We start from the raw sequence: 22071 nt of genomic DNA, 5'->3' as shown, positions 1-22071 counted from the left end.
TTTGCAAAATGCCTCCCCACCCCCCTGGATAGCCCCTGTAGTTTTCTCCATAGATAATAATGGAGTTTGGAGGTGGTTGGGGACAAATAGGCAGAAAAGAGTTGATTCTGGCTGATAGCAAGAAATGCTGCCATGGCTTCCAGCGTGGGGATTGCCCACCCCCCTTTGCAAAGATGCTCCCCCTTCCTGGCAGGCCGAGCTGCAAGATCTCAGCAGAGGTGTGGAACCCCCATTTTCAGCCCCCCCCCTTTCAGGAACCTGGCGGGTTTTTTTCCCCAATATGTCCAATTCAGCAAAAAAGTCTCCCTCTCAAAAAAGCTGCAGAAGGTTTGAGCATGCACGAAGAAAAGGTGTATCATGGGATACCATCTCTCCTCTGGGAGGAATGGGGAAGAAACATGTGCCAATTGGAGCATGGGATCAAGTGCTGTGTGGCCGCAGTGTGTGAATGACAGGAAAGCAATGGGGAAACGTGTAAGTGCATTCACATGTCATACGTGTGTAATTCATCGCGTGTAGTTTAACTCCCAATCTCAGCAGCACTTGGAGTGGTGCAGGGAATTGCTGGGAGAAGGAGAACCTGATAAAAATTGCTTCTGTGAACTTGCTTGCTTCATTCATGGAAGCGCTGAATTCAACCCAAAATCCAAAAGACCTAGAGCTTCCAATACTGATCTTTTACTTTCAGATTCCTGTATTTCACACCCCTCCCCAAGGAAAGTTTACACAAATTTTTTAAAACCTCCTCAGTTCTTTCATGGGCTAATTTGCTCCTTAATGTAGTTTGTGCATGTACTTTCAGTGTTCACCAATTATTTCAATTGCTCAGAAGGAATCTAAAATAAGCAAGAGGCATCAGAGACTTTTCCATCATGCTGTTGGAACAATATCCCTGGCATATTTGTAGGATTTTCTATACTGCTGATGACACATCTGCTGAAATTGTCTTTTTTTCCAGGCTCCCCTTGCTTAAAATGGGTTTTAAAGTTCATTTGCAAAACAAGCACCACTGTGTAACTTCGTATTTTAGCTCATATTTGTGCCCCCTCATACATCTCTAGAGAGGGTGCTAACCAAGACTGAGTTATTACATCGCATATATGGGGCAGTCTGCTGCAGTACTACATCCCTCCCGGGACACATGGCATATGTTTCTGGAGGCAGAGGGTCATTGCACAATATTTAATTCCCATCCAATAAATTATATAAAATCAACAGTAAAACTGCTTCAGTAACAATAAAGGGCTATGCAAGATATCTTAGGAAGGGCTCCAATTGTCAGATTTAAGTTACCAGAATACGAAGCAGCTCCTCCAAATAACAGCAAATGACATTTTCATCCTCATAGAGGGCCCAGCTACGCTGCTGAGCATCATCTTTATGGCGAGCCAGATCTGCAAATATCACCTTGAGCCTCTGCTCATCATGGCAGATCTGTCCAGATGGCAGCCCAGAGCACAGATCCTGCAAGAACAAAGGAATGTATCACTTTAACACTAAGATAGCATAGGATAAAGCTTTCCCTTTCAGATATAACTTGCCTTTAAAAAGCTTTGGCAATGTCTACCTTGTAAGGCCATACACAGATTCTTCAAAAGCTAGTCCATCTTGTGCAAAATGTACTTTTCTCGTTATATAGGGAGCTTCCAAACTTTTCATTTGAATAGGGAAGATAACAAGGATTACTAAGATCAGTAATTTTAACATGAATTTGGCGAATTTATGGAGATAGACCAATAAAAGCCAAAATTATTGGAATAGAGCCTTCCAATTCAGAGGCAATAAGCCTTTGATTACCAGATGCTATGGACAGACTGATGATTGTGATTACCACCCTGCCTTGCCTGCTGTGTTTCTCCTAACTAGATCACCTGGCCAAGCTCTGTCAGAACCAACAGCTGGGCTAGAAAGAGCTGTGACCTGGCCCAGAATGGTAATCAGTGTTCCCTATGCCCTATGATAGGAAAACCAAGAGGGAGAGTCTTTAAAATGATTATATTGCAGAATGTGTGCCCAAAACTCATATTTAAATATTATTTGGTAAGTCTGCAGCAGCTCATTGTTATGCTGTCACTGAAACCAGCACACAAAATATTGTTCATTCTGCACATCATGCTGTTTCTTCTCACTCTGTTCAGCATTCCACTTTTATTTGCATCACATAAAGGCCAATATATCACTAACAACTCTGCAATTAATATGTGGACTTCAGTTTACAATTATCTTCACTGCTGCCATTATCCATACCTCCATCTTATATGACTTTCTCTTCAAAAAAAATCATTCCAAATATTTTTGCATATATACCAATTTACCAATTTACCTTGCAAATATCTTCTGCCACTTTCTCCTCTGGCTGGGGGAGAGAAGGTTTGCTAAAATGGTAGTGTGTGAATAAGGTTATGTCACAAACTCCTATATATTTTCATACTGTAGCTTTTTCTTTTTTCCTATCCCCACAGCCAGACTGCGTTAAGGTCACAGTTGACAGAAACATGCACATTTAAATGGCTAAAGTAAACTCATATTTTGAGTTGTCAAATAAATTAAAAACGTGCCTTTTGCACGTTATGTGCAATCATCCATAGGTGTCACAAGGATCTTAATGGTTTCACATAAGAACATCCATCTAAGCATCACTTAGTGCTCTGAACAGAAATGTCTTTTGCTACTCACTGTACTGGGAAACTGAAAGCAACCTGTTTTAACAATTAGCTAATCTAGGGTATACACAAAACGATATTCCTCAAAGATGTCTTGGGAAGCATAAGTGTCAACACAACACAGCTCATTGGACACAAGCACACCTTTAAGGAGGCAATTTGATATTCTTACAAGCAGTAGGGTTTTTTTTTTTGTATCTGCTAGCAATGCCATTCACCTAACTAAACAGATGAACTCACTTTTACAGATGTTAAGAAGTCATGATGACAACTGTTCTGGACTAAGACACACAGGAATCCATTTCTCGTGATTTATTTAAAAGCTGTGCTCTTGCAAGACTCACCCTGTTTACAAAATGTAAAACGACCCAGCTCACAAGAAGAGCTGGCCCTGTAGTCTTTCCAGAGAGTTGAAGATGATGTCACGCATGACAAACATCACATTCACTTAATCCCATTTTAAAATGTAAAAAAAGGATTATCTTCACCCAATCAGGTGGGAGTGACATATGATACTAAGGGCACAGGACTGGAGATAGCATAAGTATTGTGGCAAAAAAAGACGACTACAGGAACACTTTCTACTAATAAAACAAGCTCTGTAAAGGCAACAGCTTAGATCCAGACAAAAGTTCCTCAGCTAGCTAACTGGCCCTCCGGACAGCAAAAACCTTTGAACGGTAATGCGTTGGGTATAACATTGCATTTCGGATAATTTCACTGCAAAGCGTGCAGTTAGAGGCACCTTGAAACCGCATCCACCAGCAGCTCAGTTCACCCTTAAACAACCCTGCATGGATATAGATTCCCAACTTATTTAGGCATGTGTCTCAGAAACGACCTTGTTCATATTTTGTTTGCTTTCAATCTTAAGAGTGATTCAATTAGGACTTCTTAAACTATAGAAATGAAGCAATGAATCAAATCAAGCTTTGTCCCTCCCATCCTTGGTTCCTGTCCTTGGTATCCTCCTCCTGACAACACGTCCTGTCCCTGGTATCCTCATGATGACAAGCCCTGTCCCTCGTATCCCCCTCGTGACGACAAGCCCTGTCCCTGGTATCCCTCTCATGATGACAAGCTCTGTCCCTGGTATCCTCCTCCTGACGACAAGCCCTGTCCCTCGTACCTTCTAAGTACCTCCTCTTATTCTTTATAAACTCAACTACTTACATTATAATTTGTATATTGACAAAACAGTCTAAGGCACGACTGTTGTCCCTCCCATCCTTTCTGGTGAGGCAGGAAGGTGGACATGCTGTGGGGGAGGGGGCTTCATATTTTGTTTGCTTTCAATCTTAAGAGTGATTCAATTAGGACTTCTTAAACTATAGAAATGAAGCAATGAATCAAATTCATCTTGGCAATTACCCAATATTAGTGAGTAAAGATAATGAAGGAAAGAATAGGCAGGTATTAACCCACAAATAACTGCTTTTTTATTTGACTACCCTGGAAGCCAGATATGGGGATACATGCGTATAAAGATTGAATTTACTTATTTAGTAAAGATAAGGGTAATACGAAAGAATTATCGACTAAGTAACAAATCTGACAAGCTTGTAAAAAGTGTATTAATTGGTATGTCTTGCTCCTCGCTCCCCTTCCCTCTTTATATTTGTATTTTATGTTAGTGTTGTATTGTTGTGATAAAACATTTAAAAAGTATTATTACAGAATCAGATTTAAGAGCCTTTTGCTCACATTTAACTTAACAGTCGTACAGTTTTGTTTCTTTCAACACCGCTTCCTCCGCCTGTCTTGCCAAATATTAAACATCCAAAGAACTGAGCTTTGTTGAAACACCTTGTTGAGGATCATTCAAACAGAGCTAATTTCGTGTTTCAGATATGCAGCTCCTGTGAATGCAGCAACAGCTGAGGATTTTTTTTTTGAAAAAAATTAAATTACACTTGATACAAAGTGGCCCATCTTGAAAGATCAGGACCTGCAAACAAGTTTTGGAAGCTTCTGCTCATTCAAAACACAACTGTCTGCCCTCATCGTTGATCACAGTCATTTCTAGATGTCTTTCTCCCCAAAAGTAGGGTTAAGGCACTTCATAACAGATATAAAAGCAATTATAAAAAATTAAAAGCACAGCTCCCTGGAAACCAATTAAAAGAAAGCCGTTCAAAAAGAGCATTACAAATTCTCCTCAGAACTGGAACAGAGATGATCCACTGGTTGCCTAGTTCAGAGATTTGGCACAGTCCCCCCAAAAGCCCTGTGATGGGCTTTCACTGTGCAGGCCTTCCGACGGGGAGGAACAGTGAGGAAAGACTGAGCTGATGAGCAAAGCTGCTGCACATATTCATACAGACAGTTCTTCAGGAATGTGGATCCCAGACTGTGAAGGACTTTACAGGTTAGAAAAAACGCTTTAACTTGAGCCTCAAATCATACTGGCAGTCAATGCAAATGTTCTCAAAATGTCAAAAGTGAACAATTTTAGCTAAAAGGAACCACTGTAGTTTCCACTAACCAAAATTTTTGAGTAGTTTTCATCGGTTAGGATCCAGACACACTGGCTTCTGATATACTTCCAGGCTTATGTTTAAAGGTGCTGGCTATTTATTTATTTAAAACATCTGTATACTGCCTTTCTACTCAAATAGGGTCCCCAAGGCAGTGAACATTAAAAAATTTAAAACAACATTTTAAACAATTCAAACTTAAAACACTTAAAACACCAAGAAGAGGGAGAAGAGCCAATAACAGTTACTGGGGGTATGCCAGACACAACAAAAAGTGTTCATCTGCTGGGGAAAGAAATAAAGGAGGAGTGAACAATCTCCCTCGGGTGGGAGTTCAAAAGTTTGACACCATGACTGAGAAGGCCCTTTCTCAGGTTGCTACCAGTCTAGCCTCAGATGGCGAGGACACCTGAAAGAGGGCCTCTGAAGATGACCTGAGGGAATGGGTTGGTTCATAGGGGAGAAGGCGGTCCTTCAGGTACGCTGGCCCCAAGCCATATAGGGCTTTAAAGGTCAATACCAGCACCTTGAATTGAGCCTCCAAGTAAACTGAGAGCCAGTATAGATGGAACAAGACTGGAGTGATATGGACCCTGCCACTCACACCAACCAGCTTTCTGTCTACAGCTTTCTGTACCAACTGTAGCTTCCAGACTAGGGTTGCCAGCCTCCAGGTAGTGGCTGGAGATCACTAGGAATTACAAGTGATCTCCAGGCAACATAGATCAGTTCCCCTGGAGAAAATGTCTGCTTTATAGGGTGAATGCTTTGGGATTATACCCTATTTAGGTCCTTCCTCTCCCCAAACCCTACCCTCTCCAGGCTCCACCCCCAAAATCTCCAGGAATTTCCTAACCTGGAGCTGGCAACCCTATTCCAGACAGGCTTCAAGGGTAGCCCTACACAGAGCTCATCGCAGTAATATAATCTAATCTGGCTCACAAGACAAGCCCTGTCCCTCGTACCTTCTAAGTACCTCCTCTTATTCTTTATAAACTCAACTACTTACATTATAATTTGTATACTGACAAAACAGTCTAAGGCACGACTGTTGTCCCTCCCATCCTTGGTTCCTGTCCTTGGTATCCTCCTCCTGACAACACGTCCTGTCCCTGGTATCCTCATGATGACAAGCCCTGTCCCTCGTATCCCCCTCGTGACGACAAGCCCTGTCCCTGGTATCCCTCTCATGATGACAAGCTCTGTCCCTGGTATCCTCCTCCTGACGACAAGCCCTGTCCCTCGTACCTTCTAAGTACCTCCTCTTATTCTTTATAAACTCAACTACTTACATTATAATTTGTATATTGACAAAACAGTCTAAGGCACGACTGTTGTCCCTCCCATCCTTTCTGGTGAGGCAGGAAGGTGGATATGCTGTGGGGGAGGGGGCTGCTGTGCCTACATGTCCTTCCTTTGCCGACGCCGCCACGTTTGGGGAAGTGGGTATTGTCAGTGACCGTCCTGCTCCTGTGAGCGCAAGGGCCCCTCCGAGTGGGGAGGCTGCTTCCGCTCCCTCCAGGCATGGGGGAGGGGGCTGCAGTGCCCGCATGTCCTTCTTTTGTCGCCACCGCCACATTCCATTCAGTGAAGTGGGTGTTGTTGTTGACTTTCCTGCTCCTGTGAGCACAAGGGCCCCATCCAACTGGGGAGTCCGCTTCTGCTCCCTTCCCCAGGTGTGGGGGAGGGGTCCGCAGTGCCCGCATGTCCTTCCTTTGTTGACGCCACTACGTTAGGTGAAGTGGGTGTCATCGGCAACCATCCTGCTCCTGCGAGCGCAAGGGCCCCTTTGAGGCTCAATCCTCAAAGTCCAGTGACAAGTAGGACAGTGGCCCAGGTCAGAGCCTTGCCCCTAACCCAAGCAAGCAGACACACCTCGTCACTGAGGTGGGACTCATTGTCCACTGGCCAAAGAGGCTCCCTCTGAACAGGGTAGCATAAGTCTCCTTCCCTCGAGGTGTGGAAGACATCCTTTCCATCCCTTCCATGCCTTCCATTCCAGCAAGGGGCCTTTGAATTGCTACATGATCTCCTGTTGCAGAGTTGGCTTTCACTCAAGTACATCCATTCATTTCCCATCATGGGGAGTTGGTCTCCCTGCCCCCAGGGAGGGCATCTCTTGTTGATGCAACCCCATGTAGGTGGGTTCTGTGGGCAGCCACCTCTCCTGGACAGGAGCACAAGTCTCCCTCCTTCCACCAAGGACGAGTAAGGGTCTGTCAGAATAGGGGAGGGGAAGCTGTTGTTTGTCTCTTTGGAAAAGTGATGATCGAGGAGTGTTACATGAGAACCTTTGGTGGGGAAAGTCTACTCAAGTGAAAATCTGTGGAAAAAACAAGGCCTTTCTGAATCGAACCGGTTCTCGAACCGGTTCTCAAACCGGGCTGGTCCATTAAAAAGTTCGTGGTTCATGGTCCGTGGAAGTCCACGAACCCCGAACTGGCGGTCTGTGGCCGCCTCCCAGTCCATGCCCATCTCTACTTCCACGTTACAAACCAGCTCCTTTGTAGGAGTGCAGTGCCACCAAGAACAGGAGATATCCCCATTCCAGGATCAGACCCCCTCCAGTAAACACCTCTGCTCATCAGGATTAAGTTGTGGTTTTTAAAGCCCTACATTACCTAACCTCAATATACTTCCAGGAGGGCCTCCTCCCCATGAATCTCTTATAAACCTAAAGCTGTGTTTCTCTATAAGAAAGGTGTAAAGATTGCATTAGGCCAGTGAGGAACTAATTGTAGCAAATGAAGTCTGGAGACTACATTTTCTAGCAATTAAGTGGACCCAAGCTCTCCTTTATGTCTTAATGCTCAAATTCTTTCATTACCATCTCCAACACATAGGCTATCCAGCACAGACAAGTGACGACCCAAACTGCTAATGGACTTGAACGAGATCAATCTATTAGCATAGCTCTGATCTGACTAACTTCTTGACATATTGTGTGTTGTCTTAATCTAATTTGAGAATTAACTCCATCTCTTTTACCTCCACCAGCAGAGAAAGATCTGTGCTTGTTGAACATAGCTATTATAGCTGGACGTCCAGCCCACTCACAGTTTCCAGAAACCAGACTATCAAGACTATAACCATTTAAATGAACAGACATTATGATATTTGCAAGGTTTGCTCATTTGTATTTTTAGGTTTGCATTCGGGGACCAGAGTTTTATGCAGGAAACAACCACTGCAGGATTTCATTTTCTGCTAGAGAGAACATGATTATTTTGGGAAGTTTCTTTCCTATCACCTCGCCTCCACTGCTAACAGATGGATTGCAGATTTTAGTGCAAACTTGGCTGCAATTCTGCAAAAGCTGCTTCTCCTCCTCTCCCTATAACTCCTTATTAGCTGCTCTGGAGAGCCAAAGATGTTCAGAAAACACAGCCAACGTTTAGCTGTCTTTCAGTAGGGTAGGTGCACAGCACAACCCCCCCCCCCCACAATCATATACAATACAAAAATTATATTGTGTTTTTCTCTTTGCTGATGAGAATGTGATAAACCCCTGTACTAAACTAATGTAAGAGAAGGGGTCGTCATCTCAACAGCACACCCCAGGAGACTCTAGCCCAGATTAACAGTGCTGAGTGAGACAGACACTTAATTCAATTTATCGAGCCACTCTCTAGGGTAGTCCCTTTGAAAACTTAGTGTTTCATTTAGGAGCAAGCTCAGCTCCCTGGCTGAGCATATAGTAATTAACAGGATTCTCCCCCCTCTCTTGGAGTTATAATCCTGTTACAGAGTAGGCCTGTTTGCTAGAGCAAAAGAAGGAAACGATTGCAGATATGCAGGGGAGTTAGACAAAGAAAGGTTTTCTGGCCTTTTAAGGACTGCATTAACGGACTTTGCATGACAGATATTGCAGTAATCTATCTATATGGCAACAAATCAAGCAATCTCTCCATGGAAATAATGGGCAGCAAATCTCCCTGGGTGAATGCAAGGATTTAACACACATCCAGATGTTCTTGTTCTCTGGGATACAAGTCCTCACAGATTCAGCATGGCAGAAACACAGACAGTAAATTTCTAAGAATTCTGAAGCCTTGTGAAACAAAAATTGTCTTCATTTTCCAGAAAAAAAATTTAAATCTTTGTAACTTGAGATATAAAATTGTACTGTTTGGCACATTTATGAAATTTAAAAATGCAAACGCCTCAGTTTTCTATAGGCACAATTGAGAATATATCCAGTACTAGAGAAAGTGCTGCAAACAAACTGCTGTGCTCTATGCTATTGCATCAAATATCAATTTAAATAATACTGAAAACACTGACCTCTTTAATACTGAATCATCATCAACTTGGGGGAGAGTGTTTCCAGCCAGGGCTGAAGAATCCTGGCCTTTCCTTTACATGTGGAATTATGAGGGCCAAGCTCATCATAAAAATGTCCATAAGCCCAGCCCATGGACTCGGATGCCTTTTTACAAATATTTTAAAATGCTGTGAGGCCCTGATCCTGACTGGACTCAGTGGGTTGAGGTGCTCTTCTTCCCCTCCTGCACCTTTTCAAGTGCGGAAAGAGCCGGGGGAGGGGCTGTTGTAATATTGAGTGTGACCTAAACTGTAAGCTGCCCTGGGCCCTGACTGTTAGGAGAAAGGCAGGGAAGAATTTGTTTAAAAATAAAAACTTACAAAAATACAAGACTCTTGTGATGCCACAATACTCCAGTTTATTTTACTAAAGCAGACTAACATGATTATCGTTTTGGAATTATCATATGCTGTTTAGCATAAATAACTGTGGACAAAATTTGTGACATTTGAACAAGAAAATACTGTACAAGTGAAGACAGGAATTATCCTTCTCCAAAATACTCGAACAGTAAAGCTTTAGCAGTAAAGCACTTTGCATCACTGCTGCTCACACTGCCAGATCAGCGAGGATGGGAATAAACTGTACTGTACCAAGTCACAGGGGGCATAAGGTTAGATCCAGCCAGATTTTCCACTGCTGAAAAAGCGAGGAAAGGTTCTCTTTGACTACTATACTAGGGATCCTGGGCTGGGAAAAGCCATGGGGGATGCAATGAGAAGCTGGGTGACTGAGTAGAAGGACTGGCTGTGAGATACTCTGAACTTAGAGGGGTTAGCAGAAACAGCTGCGTGCTTGGGGGGGAAAGCTAATACAAAGTTCTCTCTAGCCCAGAGGTCAGACTGACCAACTGACTTGTGTGCCTGCCAACCCTATTACTGTGTAGCTTAGTCAGCTTGGCAAGAACGGTTAACAAAAGAATTGCAGGGCTTCTTGCTTTTGTATCCTGAAAAGAATGGATGGTTCATTACATATATTGCTTCTATGCAGCATCAACAGGTAGACTGGCCAAATTACACATTTCTGGTTTGAGCACTTTAAGGCTTTTAACCAAATTTATTAAATTGTATAAACTGAACACAAGACTGTATGCCCCACCATCCACAACTCCAATCTGCCTCCATATATTTAATGTAGTATGCAAGTGTGGTGAATGTACATATATACACAGGACTTTCAAAAGTTGATTTTAAAGTGGAGAACGCTGCATATAGACATAGATATGTATGGATATCTGCATGTTTGCCTACTACATTTAGGTATTGTGTTAAACCAGTAGTGACCTGCAAGAACTTGCCAGAGGGATCTCATTTTCCTGTGTCCCCTTCCCCCCCTCTCCCCTGCTTCCTTTTCTTCTTCCCACCCACCAGCCAACCTACCTTTATCTGCCCCATGTCTTCATTGTTCCCTCCTTCCTTACAATTGACAGAACTTTCCCTGGGAAATTTCTGGCCCAGCCAAGTTGCACAGGCAGTGGAGTTTCTGGCTGTTGCCACTGGGCCTGCCCCTAGCAATTCCTCCTCCATCAGGGGACATGGTAGTGGAGGAGGGCAGGATCTTTTCTAGGGCTGTTTTGGCCTCCTAGTCTCCTCCCTGCAAAGCTTTGCTTTACAGAAACCAAGGTCTGGAAGGCTTGGCAACATCCTTGTGATTACCTAGCATCCCCTAACAGCCATTGAGAGTTCTGTGGGCATTCTTTTCTTAAAGCTACAGGTGTTGTTTCTGTTATTTGGGGGAGTTTACTTTTAATCCCCTCATTTTTTTAAAAAAGATTTTTTTCCAGATTTTTCTGCAACCTTTAGGACTTCCCTTCAAATTCATAGAGAAATCCCCCTAAGTTGTGCCTCACTCCATTCTGCAGCTCTATTGAGTTGTTTGGACATAGATATATTGATGTGCAGAGAAAGTGTGAAGGTGTGCCCACAGGAATGTGCTGTTCTGCGCCCACTAGGAATACAATTTACATAGTGTGCCGAATGTATGAACAGGCCTCCAGATGCTCTTCACCATGCAAAACTATGTTATCTTACATCTTCTGATTTGTAGATATAAAGACAACTGAAGCCTAAAGTTTATGGGAAAGCCAATTTAGTCTTCTTGTACAGGTATTTTCGAAGAAGTTTCTCTTATGTACATTAGGAAGTAGTTCTAAATTACCTTTGGTCAGGTTTTGCCCACCCTATCATTACTTTACAGGTGTGTTTCCCTCTTTTTAGAATCACCCCCATTAACAGAATTATGCCAGGATACTATGGCAAAATAAATTGTGACATCAGAGGTGCAACAGAGTATTTCTTTTCCCTTGGTCCATGTACTGCATGAACAGAGCAGCAAGGCATACCTGAATGAAAAATACCACAAGCAATTCATCCTTCAAAAGAGCACACTGGGAATAAGTCTATGGTAATGGATTCTAAAATTGATTTAGTAAAGTAGTGCTTTGACTTTTAATTTAAAGTAGGAGGATAGAAAAAAGGATACAACTAATTAAAGAATGTAATACGAAGCTTGAAAAAATGGATGAGAGATTTAGTACAAAGCAGTGGGAAGCTTTAATCAATCATGCTCTTTTACTCCACAAGGAAAAAATTCTAAAAAAATCTTCTGGCATACCCTTGCTCTAATTCTCACTTTGCCAGGAAAGTACAAAAAAGAAAACACTATGGGACTTAAGCTGTGGTCCACACAGTGTAGAGAGATCTTCACACTCCCAAGAGGATGTGTACCACTCAAAAATACACTAAGGACCATTTTAAGCTCCCAGTCCCTCAAGTCAAGAATTCTTTAAAAAGTTTCTACCCCACTCTTCTCATATACATGTGACTCATAGCATTTTTCATCTCCTGTCCCCCATCCCTATTAAGTCTGCTCTTGACAACTGTCCTGCTGTGGTCGCTTAATTACCTGGGTCTTCATTTTGCCCCATATTTACTGCCTAAGTCCAATGCATTTTCTGAAGGTGACACCTCGAAGAACACATCTTAATATCTTCTTGCCACATGGACTCCCAAGGCCATTATGCAGCACTGACCTTTGCTTATCTGTTACATTTTTAGCCTGCCCTTCTGTCAAGGGGATCATGATGGTATGTCATTTCTTCTTCTCGGTTTTGTCCTCACAACCACCCTGTGAGGCAGGTTAGGCTGAATGTATGTCACCAATCTAATGTCACCTAGCAAGCTCATGGCTGAACAGATGTTGCAGTCCAATGCTGCAAACACTATACCATGCTATGATCACCTCTCACCTCTTCCCCATCAGCTTGGTTTGGGCTTTCTTTATCATGATGAAGGGATTGGGCCATGACGTAACAGGTTACAAGACCATGGTGTAACATATAACTGGGTTATAACATGCCTTCTCCTGTACAGCATGACTTGGTTAGGGTGCCCAGCACATACATCTACAAACAGTAGAAGTTCACTTATGCAGTGCTGCCAACTCGCTGCCAGACAGTAATAAACAGCCAACTCAGTTTACTCCCATGCCCACTGAATTAGCAGCACACACAGCACTGAAGCAAAGTATTTCTGATGTTAGAGCACGTAGATGTGAATGCATCCTTTGCTCCAGATGATTCAGGAAATCAATTTATACTGAGTCACCTTGGCTTGGTACCTATGGAGGATTTCCCTAGACAGAAGGCGTTTCCATCCACAGAATGCAACTTTCCTCTCACACACCCTGCTGAGGCCCACTGCATAATGCTCTTCTGAAGGATAGTGGTGCCAGGAACAAGGAGAAGGGGAAAATCAGAGGAAATTGCCCCCTTTCTGTCTGTGAGCATCTTCCTACCGCAATTCTTTTGCTCCAGCCCTCCCGCTTGGTGTACATTATGATCTGGAAAAAAGTACGTTAACCTGTTTGTCCAAGACTATGTCTGGAGAGGGGGGCCAACATGCTGGACAATAGCATGTTGGTCTTTTCCATCACTGTAAGCCTACAGAGATATAAGTATAAGCATTTTCCATATAGTTCCAAACAGAAAATGTCACAGCTCATTTTCCAGTACAGGGCCAGAACCAAAAGAAAAAAAACCCTGAATATTTTAAAGTTACTTTAACATGAGAAATAAGGTTCCATATAGTTGCCAAATTAAAGATTAGTTGTGGTAATCAAGCCTGTTTATCCAGATATGGTTGGCATAGCGTATTTTAGCAGCTGCCTTTGGAGCAGCACAAAATATGGATCCAAACTTCTGACAGCTTAACCCAAATTGTGGACAGGTTGGGAGGAAAATAGCTACAAGATAAAATGGTTTAAGATTTCTGCTAAATCTAGGCTAAAAACTGATAATGCATCTTTATCAAGTTAAAAAAGCAATTGCTTGCTAGGTGCCATACCTCACGTAATGTGAAGTTCTGCTGTTGCTTAGAGTGACAGCAGAACTTCACATTACGTGAGGTATGGCACCTAGCAAGCAATTGCTTTTTTAACTTGATAAAGATGCATTATCATTACTATTTGATCTGAATTTTGAACAGTTTACCATATCTGAATACCTCTCTGAATACTTCCCTGTAATATTGCCAGCAGCAATAAAGCTTTCATATTAGAAAATGACTGGAAGCTCTCTAGAGCATAATGGAAAGGAGATCAATTGACTGAGAGAATCAGAGATTTTTACCTAAATAACTGGCTTTAGGTGGGAAAACAATGATCATAACAATGACCATTACAAAGGCACTATTTACATATACATAGGGCAGGAGAAGCAAGTAGTTCCAATATTGCTTGAGGATGCTTTAAGAGTTCCAAAATGTGGACTGGAAACAAACTATGGAACAATAGACAGCAAGCAGCAGAAAAGGAGTGCTTTATAAAGAAAGCTGAGTTCACAGAAAAATAGAAAGTAGAGCACCGAAAAGCACAGTGTATACCAGGTTGACTATGATCAAAGGATTTGATTGTGAGGGCATGTAAACATCCAATGAGCAGTGTGCAGACTACCTATTATGGCATTCTCTTTAGGAATCTAATTTAGGAGGGAAAGTCATTCAGGTTAAAATATTCTGAACGGGATCTTGACAGACACATGTTATTTATGATTCTCTCTTGTAGATTTAGAACTAATATTTTCTCTTTTATACCAGATAACTACAATTTTTACAAAGCACCAACAAAACACTGGCTGTTTATTAATGAAGGTTGGAAAAATCCCAGGTACATTACAACCCTTGTCCAATTCTCTTCAGACACAATATTAATTGCTTTTTATTGACAAGGACATCAACAAGGTCTCATCACCACAATTTTCTTTTTGTTACTGCTTACAGCATGTGAAGTTTAATCATTGAACCATTTTTGTATAATAAAAGTGCAGAACTGATCATGCACGCTTTCGTACCTCCAAAACTTACTGTGAACTTTTGTAAAGTTGGGATAAAAAATTACTCTTCCAATATGCACAGAACATGATGATGTAGTGTGTACTCTACAAAGTTCTAGTTAATACCTTCTTCCTAAAGAGGCACTCATGTGTCTAAGTAAACCTCAGTGTTTCCCAACCAGGTAAGAGCAAATTCCTACTTATATGCTGGGCATCAGTAGTCTAGCCAGTCCAAGATAAAAGCAAATTGCTGCCAGTTTGTAATATGGATAGATTTTGATGCTGTTGCTTTAGGATTATGCTTTTTATATTGATTATGCTGCTGCTCTAAAACTGTTTTATGCACTTTCTATATGGATTACACATTTTTACTTCATTTCAGTTGTGCTTTTTGCACTGTTGTTTAAATCACATTTGTATACTGTTATTAAGTATTTTTTAAAATGTGGTACAAACTATTTTAAATAATACATCTAACTTATGTATTGAAAATTGAGATTGCCTTTTTGGCAGCTATTGTTCTGAGTTGACATATACAGGGAGCCTGTCATATTGGCATCATATAGCCTCTTATGCCAGACAGAGATCCATGCACTGGTGTCACCCAGTAAGATACATGGCAGCATGGGTATTTGAGCCCGTATCTCCCTGATTCAAGCCTCTAACTATTCCACACTGGCTCTTAAACTTCCTTCACACAAGCAGTCCTTTATAAACCAGCAAGTTAATCAACTGGTAAGCGATGAGAAGTGGATTTTACCTCATTAGTCCCAAAAAGAAATTAAACAGAATTTACAATGGAATTCATATTTACCATTCATGTTAATTAAGGGCACTTGAACCTTCTTCACACTACAGTGAGATCAAATTACATTTTGAACACTGGGTTTCTTCTCTCTTGAGTAGACTTTCTCCATAGCCACAATGTCCCCTCCCCAGCTGTGACTTAGCACAATTTCAATTATCCCCAAATTATTCATTTAGTCATTCAGCCAAACGCAACAGGGACATACATGCAATTTTAGATATCACACTAATGTTCCATCTCTAACCATTTGCCCAAAGAAGCACTTTAACATTTTTCCTACCTTGTTTTCCACCAGTGAGATGAGAATCTGTTCCATGATGCTACTAGTGGCAGAAATGGAAGTCTGAATGTGGCCAATGACCACACCTATGGCAACTCGGGAGAGTTCGTAGCTGAGATTTGTGTTTCTGCGGACTAGTTCGATCAATTCGGCACCTATTGTCTTCGGCACAGATACTGCCAGGCCAGATGATTCCAGGGCCACAGCCTCCAAACCAGATGTCTTCTTATCTTCAAGGCAAAGGGAGTCAAAGGCTTCTAACTCGGCAGGAACAGCTGGCACAGTCTCCTTGGCCTGCAAGCTCTTTTCCTCATTTTCATTAAGAGCCTCTGTTTGCATGGGAGGCTGCGGGGCAGCCCTTTTGGTCTGGGGGGATTTATTTGCACTTTCCTGTTTTCTTTGAGTGACAGGACTAATATCCAAGCCGTGTGATATCATTGTGTGTGCACTTCTGCTGGGAACAGGGGGAGGGGTGTTGCTGGGGCTGGGAGTAGCAGTCGGGAGTCCTGACTCCGTAGAGCCTGTGTACAAGGTATCCAGTGAAGTTGTACTTACAGAAGAGGCACTGGAAACTGACCCAGAAGTGATTTCAACTGCATCTGAAAGGGGACAATTACAACATACCATCAGCAACATCAAAGAAATACCACAAACCGCAGCAGCAAAATCTATTAAGGACCTCATTGTACATGCTTCCAAAGTAGTTTAACACCTCTTCTTGGCTCACTTATTTCAAAGCAAAATTGTATTAGTTCTCTCTTGAGTATTTCTGATCACTAACCTCCTTACAAGAAGGTAGAACAAGGTGTTTTACAGACATGAATTCTCTTCAAAGATGTTAGTGTTTTTACAGAAAAATATTAACAAAGTCGGAAGAGCTTTCCCCACCACAGGGACAGATAACACTTTTCATGTAAAGCATGCATCTGTTATCTTAAATAATGCTTTTCTTATTTCTCTAAGAGAGAAATAAAAGTGAACAGAATACTGCCTAAACTGTACAGCGCGCGCATCATGAGTCAGACTGAAAGATACTAACTGTCCTCCATCTCTAGCAATCTAAACAGTGGTCTTCAATCCCTGGGTTGGGATCCTTCGATAAGCAGAGCCCCTCTTGCTGTGTCATGAGCCCTTACAGAGCTGCTTTTTTTGTTTCGGTTCTGCTTTCTGGAATGTTCAAGAATGCCACCTGTTGCCACTCTCTGAATATATGCAGAGAGTGGTAATGGGCAAGATTCTTTTTAGCTAGAGAGAGGGAATGGAAAAGGCTTGGGAAGGTCTTTGCAAACATGACTGTCCTAGCCTCTTCCTCACTAGGGTATACCTCTTGTGATCTGCTGTCCACGTTCCTGGGCTTAATATTAGCAAGGGAAAAAGTTTCAGTCCCTCCTCTTCCTGTCATGTAGATGAGACATCATATGACTTGGCACATGCTGGCAGCTCAGTAGATACCATGCCGCCACCTAGTGTCAGACTATGGAATCCCTGTTATCTAGAGTTCGTCTCCCCCTTCTGCAAGAAGCACAATTTCTTGATTTCAAAAGGTTTTATTGAAAGACTAGGCTCTGATACAAGTATCCATATGCTAAGGTCCAGGATGGACCTTAGCTGAATACAGTCATTGTCGAGAATGGGAAAAGAAAGCACAACATGTGATACATCAAACACTTCATTCCCAGCCTCCCCCCATCTTCCAGGGTGATGAGAACTTTGCTGTGGGAAGGCTCAGCTTGTCAAGGTCTCTCGCTGTAAAAACAGGTAAGAGTATTCTCTCCCATGGAAAGCGCGGTCAAAATAACACCTGGACCTGGAGGGACAGAAAGACTAACAACTACCTATTTAATATGGCATAAGTCAGGTTAAGAACCTAAAACATGACAGATCCTGACATTCTGCCCCCCTTAAGGCCCCTCCTCTCACCCTTCTGGTCCCGCCTTTTCAGGGTACCTAGAATTAAACTTAGCGAGGAGCCTTGGGGCTCTGACTTGAGAAGCTTCCACCCATTCTCTGTACCCCTCCTCAAAGTCTTTCCACCTAACTATGTAAAAGAGTTTATTATGTTTGCGTTTTGAATCCAAGATTTCCTTTATTTCATAGTGTACTTGGCCATCAACAAGAGTTGGGTGGGGTATCGGTATTGTTCAGGATGCCATTCATCTGGAGGTGGTGCTTTTTTCAGTAGGCTGATGTGAAACGTGGGGTGTATATGGCGTAGATTCTTTGGGAGTTCGAGTTCTGCAGTCACCCCGTTTATGACTTTTTTGATTTCAAAGGGTCCCAAATATTTCAAGCCTAATTTTTTGCTGGCTTGCTCTGTTTTAAAGTTTTTGGTGGAGATGTAGACTTTTTCTCCAGGTTGCAATTCCTACTGCTCCACACAATGGCAATCAGCATGCTTTTTATAATCCGCTTTCGCTTTGGCCAGAGTCTTTTGAATTAATGTCCGTTGCTTGGAGATGGTGGTCCACCAATCTCCTAAGTCTCCGGCTTGCTGGTTTTCTGGTTGTAAGTCAAATGGAAATGCGACTCCTCCATAGCCATGCACAATTGTAAAAGGTGTTTCTCCTGTGGAACTGTGGACCGAATTGTTATATGAATATTCTGCTAAATGGATCAGGTCGGTCCAGTTATCCTGCTGGAAATTAATGTAACACCTAAGGAATTGCTCTAATACTTGATTTAGCCTTTCAGACTGCCCATCGCTCTCGGGATGGTAGGCAGAGCTTAATCCTTGTTCAATGCCCGCCAGTTGTAAAAGCTCCCGCCAAAAGTTGGCAACGAACTGTCCACCGCGATCCAAAATCACCTTGGAAGGAAAAGAGTGCAGTTTTACAATATGTTTCATGAACAAACTGGCTAGCTTTCTCGCTGTAGGCACGGCGGTGCATGGAATGAAATGAGCTTGTTTGGAAAACAAATCCACTACTACTAGAATACAAGTACAACCTTTTGAGGAGGGCAGATCAGTGATAAAATCCATAGAGATCACTTCCCAAGGCCGATTGGGAACTTCCAGGGGCTGTAGCAGTCCAGGAGGCTTTCCCCTTGGCCATAATGCAAGTAGGACAGGAAGACACATATTGTGACACATCCCTTCTCATTCCTGGCCACCAAAACTGCCTTTGAACCAAGTGTAAAGTCTTTAGATAACCGAAATGGCCTGTGGTGCGGGCATCATGTCATTGCTGTAACACCTCTTTCCTGAGGCTAGCGGGAATATAGTTTGTTTTCTTTAATCCAGTCTCCCACTGCTGTCTGAGACATTTTTCCTGTGGGTGCTCGCTCCCCCTCCTTTTCCACCTCGCTTTTCACTTTAGCTCTCCACCCACTTGGCTTACTCTGCTGTTTGGGGGCTTGGCTACGAGTGGTGACCACACCTCCCAACTGACGGGGAGAGAAAACAGTATCAATAGTCTCCTCCCTTCTGCTTTGCAATTGGGGCATGCACGAAAGAGCGTCCGCTAAGAAGTTGGATTTGCCTGGAAGAAACTTTAGGGTGAAATCAAACTTTGAGAAGAATTCGGCCCACTGAAGCTGTTTAGCATTAAGCCTTCGGGGGGTGCGCAAAGCTTCTAAGTTTTTGTGGTCCGTCCACACCTCGAACTGATGGTGTGCCCCCTCCAGCCAATGCCGCCACGTAGAAAGGACTAATTTAACCGCGAAAGCCTCCTTCTCCCAGACATTCCAATTACGCTCAGCCTCAGTGAACTTTCTAGACAAGTATGCACAGGGCCGTACTTTTCCGTCCTCCCCTCTCTGCAAGAGGACTCCGCCAACGGCCGCATCGCTCGCATCCACTTGCACTATGAAGGTTTGGTTTTCGTCCGGGTGCTGGAGGACCGGTTCAGAAGTAAATTGGTCCTTCAGTTTCTCAAATGCCATTTGGCATTCCGGCCCCCAGCTAAGCTTGCTCGTGGGTTTAGCCATTTGCTCTCCCCTCCCTTTTGTCTTTAATAAATCTGTTAATGGGAGGGCAATCTGGGCAAACCCCTTAATAAATTGTCTGTAAAAATTGGCAAAGCTCAAGAAAGATTGTAGTTGCTTTCGGGTAGTAGGGGCTTGCCATTCCTTCACGGCTTGGATTTTAGCCGGATCCATTTTTAAGCCTTGACCTGAAATGCAATAGCCCAGGTAGTCCAGCTCAGTCTTATGAAACTCACATTTGGACAATTTGATAGGGAGTTTATACTGTATCAGGGTGGTTAAAACTTCTCTGACTAATTTAACATGTTCCTCTCTGGTTTCTGTAAAGATTAACACATCATCCAGATAAACGACCACTCCCTTATAAAAAACTTATGTAGCACCTCATTGATCATTGACATGTAAATAGCAGGTGCTCCAGATAAACCAAAAGGCATAACGAGGTATTCATATTGGCCTAATGGCATATTGAACACGGTTTTCCATTCATCCCCTTCTCTGATTCTAACATGGAAATAAGCATCTTTTAAGTCCAACTTTGAAAATATCTTACTCTGCGCCACCATGCTTAGCAGGTCCCGAATCAGGGGAATTGGGTAGGCATTGGTCATGGACACAGCATTGATGCCTCTGAAATCCATGCAAAGTCTCAACCCCCCATCCTTTTTCTTTACGAATAGCACTGGTGCGGCATGGGGGGAGCTAGCCGGTTGGATAAAACCTCTCTCTAGGTTTTTATCTGTGAACTTTTGGAGCTCCTCTCTCTCGGCTGGGCTCATGGAATAAAGCTTTCCTTTTGGCAGACTTTCTCCTGGGATCAATTCGATCGCACAATCAGTTTTCCGGTGCGGTGGTAAGCTATCCGCCTCCTCCTGACTAAAAGCTTGCGCCAAATCTCTGTATTCTACCGGAATCAGGTTGAGGTCTTCTGCGGAGAGCAACGCTACTTCTAAGGTCAGCGAGGATTCTTCCCCCCAGTCCTTTTGCCAATGATGATCGCTGCAATATTCTCGATCGAACACAATCATGCCTTTGGCCCAGTTAATATAAGGATTATGGTCCCACAGCCATCTGCTACCTAGGATGAGGGGATATTTGGCCGCTTGGCTGACAATATAGGACTGGCTCTCCCACTGTTTGCCCATTCCCGTGGGTACCAACTCCGTTTCTTGGAGAGCAGGGTTCATATTGGACCCGTCCATTTGTTCAAAGATAATTGGGCTTTTAAGTTCTCAGGTTTCTAATCCCAAACCATTTACCAGGGCGGGTGCAATAATGTCTCTTGAGCATCCCGAATCAATTAGAGCTTGCACCCGAATATGAGTTCTCCTCCTTGGATTGGTTAACATTACTGGAACGAATAAAATGGCCCCCCTCTCTCTCACCTCTGCTGGGGTGGACTCCTGTGTGATCTGCCGTTGGGGCCTCCTCACGACAGATCCATCTCGTTTCCCGATTGCGGGCTGGACGTATCCTCCTCCGTGAAATGGACATCAAGTTCCATCTACATTTTTTTGGCTTCCAGCCCTTTGTCTAGGCGGCTCCGGCATTCCTCTGCCTCGACTGGTTCTCGGGGCTGGAACTGGACGAGCAGCTGGGGGAGGTGGCTGAGCTTGCGCTCGAAGAGGGCACTGGGCTGCAAAATGCCCGCTGTTCCCACACTGCAAACAAAGGCCTTGTCTCCACCGGGTTTCTCGAGCTCCCCTAGCCAGCAGTGCACCATGAGCCCCTCTCGCTACGGCCGGGAGTCTTCTATTTGCCATTGCTTGCTGTTGCTCCACAAGGCGGACTACTTGGGTGTGATTTTCCACCTCACACGCTAGTTGTATCCATCCCATCAAGGTCGGGGGATCATCTTGCATTAAGGCTCGATCGAGCAACTTGGGATTCATCCCATTGCGGAACATCACTATTTTTGTCCCCTCCTCACAATGGGGACATTTGGCTGCAAGTTGACGAAACGTGGCTGCATACTCTCTCACTGGCTGAGATCCCTGTCTGAGGGTCTGTAGCTCGGTGCGTGCTCTCTCCTCCTCCAAAGGATCTTCATAGTGGGCTCTAAGTGCGGCAATAAAGTCTTGTAAAGTGTTCAGTTCTGGAGCCCCTGAATAATATAGAGTCGCGTACCATTCTGCTGCCCTGCCTTCTAGTCTGGACGCTAGATGGGTGACTCGGCTCTCCTCGTCCGGGAATAGATAGCCCCATCGATTGAAAAACTGGAGGGCTTGTACCACGAAAAATCCCAATTTGTGGGTATCTCCATCAA

General features: G+C 43.3%; 1 protein-coding gene across 2 annotated transcripts in view; it reads right to left on the bottom strand.

The window, feature by feature from the left end:
• NCKIPSD (NCK interacting protein with SH3 domain) overlaps window positions 1-22071 on the bottom strand; it is a 127148-nt gene that overhangs the window by 30600 nt on the left and 74477 nt on the right. For both annotated transcript variants that reach the window (XM_054978471.1, XM_054978472.1), the window contains exons 5-6: window positions 15882-16480; window positions 1294-1464 (exon numbers count right to left, since the gene is read on the bottom strand). In XM_054978471.1, the coding sequence (XP_054834446.1) occupies window positions 1294-1464; window positions 15882-16480 (770 nt within the window). The remainder of the gene's footprint in view (window positions 1-1293; window positions 1465-15881; window positions 16481-22071) is intronic.

The sequence above is a fragment of the Eublepharis macularius genome, chromosome 4, assembly GCF_028583425.1.
Source record: "Eublepharis macularius isolate TG4126 chromosome 4, MPM_Emac_v1.0, whole genome shotgun sequence".
Classification (NCBI taxonomy): domain Eukaryota; kingdom Metazoa; phylum Chordata; class Lepidosauria; order Squamata; family Eublepharidae; genus Eublepharis; species Eublepharis macularius.
Note: the sequence above shows the minus strand (reverse complement) of the source record. Positions and strands in the feature narration are given on the sequence as shown.